The sequence below is a fragment of the Trachurus japonicus genome, chromosome 12, assembly GCF_045865225.1.
Source record: "Trachurus japonicus isolate A0001 chromosome 12, Traja_1.0".
Classification (NCBI taxonomy): domain Eukaryota; kingdom Metazoa; phylum Chordata; class Actinopteri; order Carangiformes; family Carangidae; genus Trachurus; species Trachurus japonicus.
In genome coordinates, this window is record NC_140918.1 from 9,710,983 (window position 1) to 9,724,244 (window position 13,262).

At 40.8% G+C, this 13,262-nt stretch overlaps 1 protein-coding gene across 3 annotated transcripts in view; it reads right to left on the minus strand.

The window, feature by feature from the left end:
• The window catches only part of fibcd1b (fibrinogen C domain containing 1b), a 103,514-nt gene that overhangs the window by 34,189 nt on the left and 56,063 nt on the right, over positions 1–13,262 (minus strand). For all 3 annotated transcript variants that reach the window (XM_085793067.1, XM_085793069.1, XM_085793068.1), the window contains one exon: positions 449–545. In XM_085793067.1, coding sequence (XP_085649193.1) covers positions 449–545 — 97 coding nt within the window. The remainder of the gene's footprint in view (positions 1–448; positions 546–13,262) is intronic.

Consider the following 13,262-nt stretch of genomic DNA (forward strand, 5'->3'; position numbering starts at 1 on the left):
CTTTTTAATTTGCTCCAGTATCCACATTCACTGTCAACAAAAGTGTGACAGTTAGCCCGCTGGATTTGTTGCTGAACGCTTGATGATATGAGAGGCCCGAAAAAAAACATCTAACCTCTGTTTGGACGTCTCTTAATCTTGAGCCGTCGCTGGCTGTGAGCAGCTATTTCACTCTCTGTGGGTGAGTTTGTTTTCTCTCTGCTTTTGAGTTTGAGTGGTGCTCTTGTGATTTCGTGTCACACTGGCTGTCATTGTGTTGTTGATGGGGCGATAACTCTCATTGACCGATGCTGCGCGTAAATCTTCTTTCCAGGGTTTGGCTTGGCGTCAGATTACAGGCCGCAATCCTCATGTACATGAGTCATGGTTTTTGCCAAGGATGAACAGACTCTCTCTCTCTCTCTCTCTCTCTCACACACATACACAGACGCACAACTGAGCCACTTACCGAGCCAGTGTTCACCCGTGATCTTGCCAAATCCCTCCCGATAGGACTCCCATCCCCTGAAGAAGTTGACCGAGCCGTCCTCCCTGCGCTGGATCACCTACACAGCCAAGACAGCAAGGCGAGAGGTCAGTGGGGTCAAATGAGATTCATATCTCTCTCACACACACATACACACTCACACACATACACAGCGTTTCATCATCCTCCTCTGTGATGAGTCATTCGATGTCCCACAGCTCATCTAGAACTAAACTAGACGAACTCATAAACGTTTGCTCTTTCACAAATGAATAATGCAGATGCTCTTTTCGCTAAAAAGGCAATTTGTCGGGAGCTAATAAAGGAAAACCATTAAATCTTGACTGACTTTGGAGTCTGATCGCCATGGTAGTCTGCATACTTAATTGAAATCACGGAAAAAAGAGATTATATTCATGAAATAATAATCCTAAACACATGTACAGAGAAGCAGATAAAATTTCCCCTTCTCCTGTCTCGTGAATCGTGAGAATCCATGAGGCAATGGTGCGTGGAGAAATTATAGCAACACTTTCACTGTGAGAGACAAAGGAAATATTAGCGAGAAGCAAAAAACCCAACGATTTAGCTTATATGTGTGTGTGTGTGTGTGTGTGTGCGCATGTGTGAGGGCACTGTGTCTATGTCACCCGGTGAAATCCGCTATCCATTAAAAGTGCTGACACGCCAAATGTCGAAGCCAAGGATGAGAGGAAATTGGAAATGTGCTCCTGAAGATGAAATGCATGCAGATGGAAAATGGCGTAGGGACTCCACTGTTGGAAGGCTGCGCTAATGTTTGAAATGACAAAGGAAGTTCCCAGAGACAGTTTATGGTCGACGTGACTAATCCCCACCCCCCACAACACACACACTCTCCTCACATACCATAAGGTACCAGATGGCACCGACAGCCATATTTGCTTTTAACACCAGTGGAGGCAAAGAACAAAAATCTCATCACTCTGATCCCCAGAACTGTCTTCATCATGATCATCTTAATCATCATTACTGTGTCATCATCGCTTATCAACGCCAGCTTAATGATTTTAGGGATTTTCCTCCTTATTCTCAAACAAGCGTCGACTCTTCATCTATTCCCAACTTGATTCCAAGAAATGATTTCTTCATTTATTGCCAGATCATGTCTTTTTTTTTTTTTTTTACCTACAGCTAAAATAAACAATCCCATTCAGTAGATTTGTTTTTCTTTTTACTTGACAGAGATGCACAGAGAGTTGTGTTACCGTGGCAGCGCAGACAGACGATACCTGTTAGTAGGATCAGTTCATTGCTTTGCACTTTTCTCGGCATTTGTTGAAAGAAAGGAAAACTATAGAATATCAACACACGTCGTCCCCTCTACTCTCTCCAACCTAAACAACTGACAGTTGTTTCATCTACTTCTGAAACCCTCCTTCATATAACCCTGCCACTTTTCTCTTTTTCTTTGAGGCCTGTGCGTGCGGAGGTCATGGCGTGCGGAGCGCTGCATGAGGCTGTCAATTATACGCAAAGAAACAAAGAGATTTGTATCATCTGTTGCATAAGGCTTTCGCAGGCTTTGCTCCTGTCGCAGTGCATTAGTCCATCAGACGAGTGTCCCACTTATTTGTAAAGCTGCCAGTGATTATACTTAATAACTTCCTGAAGTTGACATTGAAATCTGCATTGATGGTGGTTCTACAGTATTTGACTCCTTCCATTAAATCAGAACCTGAGGTGAAACTAAGAATGACAGTATGACTGACTGTTATTGACTATAAGTAATGATTCACTGTGAGCCTGTGTTACATATTTACAAATGGCTTTACATAAACCGCTCTATAGTCCGTCTCCAGAGAAACAGCTACGAGGTTTGAGGCTTGACACTGCAGCACAGTAATGTTTCTAAGTGGATAGGTACTGTTTATATTATTGCTACATATTTCAACATTAATGTAAGTAAGGTGGCAGGGTTCATAAATAATGTTGTCAATCATTCATCCACAGTTGCAGTGCTAGTATGACGGCTGAAATCAAGCCTATAGGCGCTGGGTATCTTTAGTCACTTTGAATAGAGCTTCTCAACATAAATACATAAAAATACTGTCAGGGTCTGTATTTATTATCCATTTCCTGTTTTATTTTGTAGTCTAGGTTCTGTTGTGTTGTTGTTAGTTTTACTTCCTGGTTTTTCCCTCCTTTTTTGATTGCTGTCTCCGCCCTAATGTCTTTCACCTGTGTCTCGTTTCCCAGTGTATTTAAGCCAGATTGTCTTTGTTACTGTGTGTTCAAGCTCTCGTATTTTGTCCTATTTGCATCCTGTGTATGACCCCTTTTGGTATTTTTGTGACTTTTGGATTTTGCTCGTTCCTTGTCTGCTTTGTTGCCTGGTTTTGACTGCCTTTCTGGATTTTTGGCCTTTGCTACGTATTGGATTAAAGAGTTGCTTTTGGGACAATGTAGCTACTTCACTGCAAAAACTCAAAATCTTACCAAGAATATTTGTCTTATTTGTAGTCAAAAACAAATCTCATTATACTTATTATACTTAAAATAAGAGTCATCACATAAAAAGTAGCTTGTTTTTAGGCACTTCTTACATCTTTCAAGCTTATTTTCACTTGAAATTAAAAAAAACTAGCTTTCACTGGCAGATTTTTCTACTTATTTCAAGTGAAAATTTGTTTGAAACAAGTGAAAATTATCTAAAAACAAGTACATTTTTAAGCGATGAGTCTTATTAAGTGGAAAGAGATTAGTTTTGACTAGAAATGAGACATTTTGACAAGAAATAAGAGTTTTTGCAGTGTTCTGCGGATGCCTGATTCTCCTTGGCACTTGGGTCCACACACACCTGCCCCTTACAGATACAGTCTTTTTATTTCTTACAATGAACCATATCACTGTTGTAAGCCAATAATAAATAACTTCTACTTTGTTGGACCGCATCATATACGTACATGTTTGCTGTCTTGCTAAAAGGAAAACACGAAACAAAACAACAACTTGAATTTCAAACTGGTTACCAACAGGAAAAACAGTCTGTAGCGACATGTGACTCCTCCTCCAGAAAATACACATATCAATAATGAAACGATGCAGAAAACCCCCAGAGGTCATGACCCACAATAGCAACACATTAATGTATAGTGTGATGTATCTCAGGTCAGGGGTGAGATCACTCAAAAGATTTAATAATTCAGTAGCTCTTTACTTGGTAATGAAACCCGATCTCTCTGTGTTTCGATTCACCTTTCGCCGCCCTGATTCTGTATTTCCATATGTGATTGACTCATCGGCGTCAATAAACATCCGACCCTGTGAAAACATGTGGATTCATAAAACATGTTCAGTTCAATAAAATCTTTTCATGGTGATATTAAATGATGTTACAAAAAACCCGCCGGGGCCAATAACCTGTTAATAAGGTCATTACCGCTATGAATGCGACAATGTCCTGATTAAACTCCTCAGAGGACCTTAAGGGGAGGAAAAGAGAGAGGCAGCGACGGTGCAACAATGCTCCGTCATCATGTTACTGATATGTCAGCACTGCCTGTGAGGGAGCCTGGTGTTTTGTACTGATTTCCTGAGCTAACGGCTGTGATTCATGACACGATTTGAGAGAAGAAAAAGCGCTCACCACAGTAAATTATATGACTGTCTCAAATTCAGGAACCAACCGATGTCAAAAAATCCCCCTTTGAAAAAGAAAGGGAAAAACAAAACAAAACATCCAGCCTTGCTGCAAATTGATAATGCTATGTTAAAAATGAGGAAGAGGTTCTCTATTTCATCCATCCTTAATTGTTTTTTTTCCCCCTCTCTCTCCCCTGGCACTCAGTGTAATAGCAGCGGGAGGCGAGAAAATTGCATGAAGTGCCTCCACAGCCCGATAAATCACAAGAAAACTTCAGAACAATAATAGAAAACTATCTTTCTCAACTTACAGCAAAGAAAATCAAACACATGTCAGACTACTGTCAGACCGCATGAAAAGATTTTAGACAAAGATAACTCCAGCGTCTAATTTTCATTCAAATCATCCGTGGCCTTTCAGAACAATTTATCACCCCCATTATCACAGCTTTGAAAAAGTCAAAGCCCGTCTGTGACTGTAGAGCCACCTGACACATGACAAGGATCTCTGATAGCGTGGAGATGCAGGGAATACGGAATGAGTAGCAGAGCGCTCTCACACAAGTATTGTTCTGCTCTAATGTTTTTCCTGTGACGCAGATACAGTTTGAACCTGTGTATTGTGTTAGCTCAGGTGTTTCAAGGTCAGCAGACGACACACTGAAGCTGGTTTTTGTATCATGACGAAGCGCTGAAATTTAGAGCCTCTGATGTGACAGAGACACCGATGCACCAGCAGCAGCAGCAGCAGCAGCTAACTGGATCACTGCAGCGGGGAGAAACTGGCTGGCTGGCGGTGACATGAAGCAGTGCTCTACAGCAGCAGGTTAACCAGCAAGCAGTTCAGTTCAGATTAGGGTTAACACTCGTGTCTTGCCGGCCATGCCTCCTCCCATGTCTAGCATCCTTGTAAGACTGGAGAGCCCCTCTGAGGTTTAATTGCAAGTTGACACTGAAGGTCAGAATCTGTGTGTATGTGTGAGTGTGTCCTGTAGACACGTTTTTTCCAGACTCTTTCACTTTCCAAGAGGGAAAGGTACAGTAGTGATTAAAACTGAGCAGTGGAGGGGAGACATGGGAGACATAGGATTTTGGGTAACACTTTATTTGACACCTATCTCTATAATGTATTATAACCATACTTATAATGCAGTTATAGCACTGTATAACTATAGTTATAGTTATAAACACATAATGCTTTATAACAATAATCATAACACACTATAAAGTAAAATAAATGTATTTTAATACGTTACAATTCTTAATAACTCGCTGACAATAAGCATACCACATCATAGAGCATTTTATAATGGCTTATAAGGTCAAGTATTATAATAGAGTTATAACGCTCTATAATGTTTTATGCTTATTGTTATAAAGCCTTATGATAATTTATGAGTGTTTATAATGATAGTTATACACATTTATGAGCCAATTACTATATTTATAATGCATTATCAATGTGGGCATTGTCAGCGAGTTACTAATAATTATAAGTCAGGCTTTATAGTGTGTTGTGAAAATTGTTATAAAGCATTATGATCATTTATGAGTGTTTACACTGTAACCATAGTTATACAGTGCTATAACTGCATTATAACTCATTCGAGGTATGGTTATAATGCGTTATAGAGATAGGCGTCAAATAAAGTGTTACCGGATTTGGATATACAAGCGTGTGTGATTGTGTGTTTGTGTATGTGTGTGTCGATGTTGTGCGGTGTATGTCTGTATGTCTAAAAGTGATTATATGCATGTAGAGTATAGAAAAACAGCAATGCAGGTCACAGTAGTTTTGGCATGTTAAATAAAATGTGTGTGTTTTTGCCTCTGTCTATGTGTGTGTGTGTGTGTGTGTGTGTGTTTGTTTGCGTGTATGTCTGTACCGTCCTTGGAGTTGTGAAGTGTGTGGGTGTAAATGTTAATGTTAAAGTTCAGAAATATGCAGCCAAGAGCCCAGAGAAGCAGACCGGTCTGCCTGACTCTTACATTACAGTTACTCATAAAGAACCTCCTCCAAACAAACTGCAGAGAGGGTTTTATAAGACCGCTGGTGCCACAAGACAAAACAACAACTTTTGAGAAAACACAAGTGCTTATCCGTCAATAAAAGTGCAAGTGTGCACTTTTTACATAAGGTTATAGGAGATAGGGTGGCACAGTGGGGCAGCGGTCAGCACTGTCTCACAGATCTGGGTTGCATGCTCGCTCTCCTTGTGCCTGTGTGTGTGTGTCCCCATGCACACAAAAACCCATAAGTGTGAACGTGAGTGTTGTTTGTCAGTCCAGTGACAGAGCGGTGACCTGTCCAGGGTAAACCCCGCCCTCGCTCCGTGTCAGCTGGGATTGGCTGCAGACCCCAGCGTGACCCTGCACAGAGAGGTGGGTGGATGGCTAATGGATGGTCGGATGTTTATACTGTGGCACAAAGTCCTCAGATTTATTATTGACTGCACAGAGAAACAGACAGAAAGACAGACAGAGACAGATAGAGACAGACAGACAGACAGACACAAACACAGTTTCCATTGGGACACAGCTTAACATCCCAACTGACAAATCCTTACACACAATGTCTAGCTAGAGGGCAGAGCCTGACATTAAAGTTGTGTCTGTCAAGGTCAGAAGCTGACAGACTTGTTCTCTTCGGGGTGTGGGGCAGGTGATGTTTCTGCTGTACACACACACACACACACACACACACACACACTGTGAGAACTGCTGTTGTGACACAGCAGCCATTTCACCGAGCAAGGCGTCATAACAGAAAGTACAGAACAATCCAAAACACTGGGCACCAAAATCAATAGTGACTACCGGCTCTGTTCATAATGCTATGAACATCCCAGCAGCGAACACACTAATACCAGCTAATGGAACCAGCACTATGACAGGTATCGGGTTTTTAAATGTAGCTACTGTAATGTCTTTTTAAAAAAATGCGTGGCCTATTTCATTATGAAATCCTTGTTCCAGTGGGAACAAAATACAAAGACACCTGACTATGTCATTTAACACACTGGTATTATTTGGATTAAATATAATATGATGCATCATTAATTGTTAATCATCATAAAAGTGAATCAATGAACCCAAATGCAACATTTGAAGCATCACAATGGCTTCATTTATTACTATTGTGTTGTGTTTTTTTTCTACAATGAAAATAATTATACAGTGTATATATATAAAAAATCTGGAACAGTTTTTCATTCAACTTCCATCATAGTGTGACTCTCACACCCTCCATCACTCTTTCTCCATATTGCAGTGTTTTGACTTTATCCCTTTTCCTCACAGCTCTTAGGTAATTAATTCTTTATACAAGCTGTTCTACATGCTCCACAAAGCCTAAACAACCCATCTCTCCGAGGAAACTTTTTTCTCTCCATCAGAATTATCTCCACGTCTGCAGCAGCACATATTTACTGTAAGAAAATGCATCATGAACACAATTGTCAGTACAGTAAATTTGTTTAATTGTTGCTTGTTGTCAGTTAGTGAAGAAATGTGTCCAAATATGGCATCTGGCAAAACACAAATGACTAAATACACAATCTTGCTTTCTGTTTATGAGATAGTTTTTCGTTCATTAACTTCATTTCCTTCACTTAAACATTTAATATTCATGCACATTGCACAATAATACTAGAGGCACTAAATCATGGCATACAGTATACAGTATAACTCAGTTTTCCCTGGTGCTGCTTTTACAGCTGAAAGCTGCACGGCAAAAGTTGTAAAACACTAAAACAGCTCTGTCTCCTCACTGCTGTGTCTTGATGCATGGTAACACAGCTACAGCACAAAGGCAGACAGGCTATAGAGATGAAGGAAAGTACCTTTGAGGTGGTGGGGGGGTGCAGTGGGATGGAGAGGGGCTGCAGTGTTTGCTGTAACATGTTTTGTCAGACTGCCTGTGTCAGCAAGGGCCCATAAACTAAGTATTGACAGTTAAGTCTCTTGTACTCCTCCTCTCTGGTTTCCACTGTGTGACAGTTCCTCAGAAACGTCAGACCCATGGTCCAGGACAGCAAGATGTTAGAGAAAAAAAAAAAAAAAAAGCATCTTACCTGGAAAAAAAATAAAGTTAAATTATATGCAAACGATTTATCTAACGAACACTTTGGTTGAGTAAAATGGCCAAATAGCATTAACAAGAAAAGCTCCTATCCTTAATGACCATCGCACCCAACACTTGCTAAAGGCCTATTGCATTGGCATGATCACATTAAGCTCCCTGTAATCTCTGCAGTAGATGAAGGCTACTTAACAAGCTGCCTTAAGCTCTTCAGCAGGCTCTCCGTCAACTACCAGGAGCCCACAGCGTGCACAGACGGACGGACACCCTGACTGACAGACCACAGCACGGGGAAGAATCCACACAAGCACTCCAAAGCTGATTGGGGCAGATTTACAGTCTGGCATATGACTGGGTGGAAAGTAGGAAATGTGCCAATAGCTTGTTAGCTCCTGGCATGTACACACTGTGAGCACACTATGTTTATATGTTTGGTGCTTTGGCAGCAGATGTCACTTAGTACTGCCGCTCTATACTGACAAACTGAAGATAATTGGTATAACATCTTCGGAGAGTGATTAATACATCAGCCATAAGAGATACACTGAGTTACACAGAGGGAAAAGGCTGAATACTGAGAAAGGGTAGAAAATGGATGAAAGAAAAATGAAATGAAGTGGGATATGAGACTAATAGAATCAGCTCCAAAGGCTGCCTCGCACCTTCCTTCATAGATTTAAGACAGATCAAAACAAACTGGAGAGAGGGGTTGCTAACAATTTGATTACATTGTTAAGAATATTGATGATGTGGTGACAAATTCAACAATGTCTGATGAAAGCACTCTTAAAAACCACGGCAGTCTGCAGAATTTCTATCTTCAAAGAGGACTGCCAACATCTGTTGGTGAATGTTTTATAATCCTATCAGAAAGACAGATGTGCTCTGAACACAGCAGCACCGAGCGAGCGGGAACAGGAGAAACACAATCACCCACAAACACTCGTACTCTTTCTCTTTCTCGCATACACACATGCAAATACAATTCCTGCATTTACATGTACTTAAGTAAAAAAGATTATTCCTGCTTTCAGCAATAACCTGATCTTTTTTTTTTTTTTGAAGCATCTCGTAAACAAGAAACCTGTTTTTCCTTATTGGGTTATAGGATTAAGAGATACAGGGTTAACAGGTAGATTTCTGTTCAGGCTTTTTTATAAACATTTGTTGTTTCTGTGCATGGGCATGACAAAGACGTGTGCAGTGCAGCGGAAATATTTATCATCACATTGTTAGCAGCGTGGCGGGATAAAAGGTAACATCAAAACTGACAGGCTTAAAGGGACAATGCTAACAGTCTACTGATATTTTACAGTTAGGCTACAGTATATTAACATCCTCCATGTTGCCATTTTAGCTCACCTTGTTAGCATGCTAATACTATCAAAAAAGCAAAAAGGAGAGCACAGCTGTTATCAGTGTCAACATAGTGACATAATAATAATTCAATGTTAGCCATTTTAGCTCATGATGTTAAAGGGATAGTTCAACATTTTTGGCAAATTCGCCTATTGCCATAATACCTATCGACATAGAGGTAGTTAGTTACCTTTAATTATTGGTGCATGTTGTTTTGAGCTGCTCAGCAAATGGAGATGAACGGTACAGGTCCTCTGTCCCTCATCAAACTCATCAAATACACAATCCAAGAACTCCAAAACACTCTTGTGGAGAAGGTGTGACCTGCACATCCGCCACGCTGTGAAATGTATAATTATGTAACTCACAACCACTTGCGCTTTTGAAATCACTCCGCCCAGCAGCCGTGTCTGGAATGTAGTAGGCTACCGGCTGCATTTGCCTCGAAAACCACTCTGTCTTTTAATGTTAGGCCTACATTATTATTTCATAGTGTGGTGAATGTGCAGGTCACAACTTGGGGACCTGTACCGTTCACATCCATTGTGTTTGCTGAGCAGCTTGCGTCTCTGCCCCGCCGATCTCAAAACAACATGCACCTATAATTAAAGGCAATGAATGAAACTACCCCTCTGACTATAGGGATTATGGCACTAGGCAATTTGCCAAAATGTTGAACTATCCCTTTAACAGGTTTACTTTTGTGCAGTAGCAACAAATGATACAGCTGTTAGAAGTGTCAATGCTAACATGTTGGTATTTTACAACAATAGTGTCAACCATTTATGTTCATAATTTAATTTTAGCTAAGCATGTTAGCAGGTTAACATTAGCTCATTAGCAACAAAGTACAGTAGAGACGGAAAGCTCTGTAGGGCAAATGAAATGAAATCAGTCATGTAAATTTCGGAGTCAGTGAAGTTATTAAAAATCATCTCCAAGGGGGGGAAAAAAGGCTTTTATTAAAAAAACCCACAAATGTCACCGTCATGGTGGCATTAGCTCAAAGCCAGGGAATCACCAGCCAGGAGGATTCATCCTCTGGGGACCATGTGTCTCAGCTCTGGATATGACACCATTTTTTTCTTCTTCTTCCTTGTGTTCACCCTGAATCCCCCTGTGTCTGCTCCTGCTCCTGTCTCTCTGTCTGCCTGTGTGTGTGTGTGTGTGTGTGTGTATATATGTGTGTGTCGTGGGTGCAGCTTACCTCATCTGGCACCTGCTTCAACTCCAACATCTGCCTGCAATCACCTCATCATCTCACAGTTCAAGAACAGCGGCTCTCCTTCCACTCAGATTGTTCCGCCTGTTCGGTGGCGGCTAACCCTCTCTCTCGCTCACTCACTATCACAGTCACTCCAGTAATTTGTGCGATTTTCCACGTGTAACTCGCGAACCGGATTTTCTCCTCTGCCTATAGAACTGAAGCCATTTCCGCTCGCGTCGCCTCGACTCATTACTCAGCCGTCCCACGTCTCACTCGGCAAGCCACCTGCCAGTCTCTGCCATTCCCTCTGCTCTTCTCTGCCTGCTTGTCTTCCGCCTTCATCTCTCTTCATCTACTATTAGCATTCATTAAATCCAGTTAAATCAGAAACATACTGTAAACCACCAAGTCAGTTTCGGCTTTTGGGTCCTAAAACTGAACAGCCTTAACACTTTAGATATTTGTGCAAGATTTCCTGGAAGTGGTGGATCGACGTCTTCATCTTTGCTTGACCAAAAAGTAAATTCAATACAGAAAATGTAAACTGTGAACCAAAATGTGTCTATACTGGTTCACTAATGGCTCTTCTAGTACATGCTCTGTATTGTAAAAGCTTTAGTTTTCACAGTAACACGTTTCTTTTGACTGCTTTGCTTTTAGTCTGGGAGGGAGAAAAAAAAAACCCTCTAATGGCATATAAAACATCCACCAGCAGTGATATTGCTTTATGCGTTTGCACATGTAGCAGGAAGGAAATCCTAAATCAGTAAATGCTCTTGCAGCATGCAGCCCTCACACAGCTGTCTAACCTTTTCCTCGCACAACCTGCACCCGGCCCCGGCTAATGGCGCTAATATCCTGAAGGACATGTCTGAAGCTACGTGTGATAATGCCTCCAGTCGACAGCTCGTGCTCTCTCTTCAGCAACACAATAAGGTCCCTTCATTCCAGTTAATGAGTGCAATGTTAACACCTTTGTGCAGAGAAGTAGGAGAAGCAAACAATAAAACAAAGAATAATAAAAGAAAAACATATATCTATACACCTGTATATGAGTATACTCACCAACCAGTGCGCTGCATCTAAACACTACGGAAAACAAATATGTTTTGAGCAAAAGTTAGATTGTACTCTGAAGTTTTCAATTTCCCTACCTTACAAAGTATTTACAGATGAGACACAACTGCAAAAACATCCATCCTGGGTTTTCTTTTTTTTTTTTCCAAACCAATAAACTAACAGAGATGAAATATTGAAGAAGCTCAGAGCCGGATAGAAATAGTAAAAAAGCCTATATCGTACACTCCAAATGCTCAAAAGGCACTCCAAGCCTCTAAAGGAGTGATACAACATGCACACAATCGTACATTCAATCTCAAACTTTTACATTTCAGTTCTTAGCTGAATTGAATATTTGAGAGTGATTGCAGTACTTCTGATAAAAGCACCATTTGATAATGCAGCTCCACACTGCACTCTGATATATGTACTCTCATTCATTATTTATGCCGTGGTCATTTTTAGTCCCTTCCTTTTAACAAATAAAATAGTAATAATAGAAGACATTAACCTAAGCCGTGAGGCTGTATTTAAATGGCATTTGAAATCTCCCTTCGCCGAAACAGGTAGAACCGCAGGCCCAGAGGATTACTTCATCTGAGTGGGGGGCTGGCGCGTGTATGTATATTTTAGTATGTTTGTGTGTGACTGTGTGGGTCTGTAAGCACATATGAACACACATTTAGTGAATGTAGATGTACTCTGTGCTTCTTTGACTACGCGTAAAAGGTCATTTTTATCCCATCCCACTCATTCTGGAGAGGTAGGCAGAGTGTGTGATGTACGTGTTGTGTGTGTGTGTGTGATAGGGAGGTCTTAGGGCCTAGTGATGACAGCTCTTTTCTTTTATGTCCTATCTGCCATCATCCCTCCTTCCTGTGTGGTCAGACACTCTCCAGGGCGTGAGTTATGTCAGTGGAGAAATACAGACCAATTTCCTCTGACAACCACCCACATCAACCTGTACTAATGTCTCTTCTCTTCTCTTCTCCTCCCTCCTTCCCTTCCTTTCCCTTCAACTGATCTGGGCCATTATATTGTTGTTTTTGTCTATAAACAGTTCAACTCTCTGGGAATTGAGTCACTGTTTCCCATTGAGTGTTGGTGATTTGTTATTGTTCCAGATTGAAGATTTAAAAGCAGGACTACCCTGCTTTTATTGAACGGCGGCCATTGTTGCCAAAAATAGTAATTACACAAGTGTAGCATATTGAATATACCCTGTGGGAGTGCTCCTGTAAACAAACAGAGGTTATGTTTATATTAATTGTTAGCCTAGTTGCCAAATTAATTGTGCATTACCATGAGCTCTAATAAATGTGTTGATAGCATTTTCTTTTTCTTTTGTGAACCATTTCTGCCTTTCTTGGCACATTACTGCCATTTTACTGAAAAGAGGTTTAATTTGAGACCACTCACAGGAATATATTGTGTTGAACAAAGCTTTATAGAGGTCAAAAACTCCA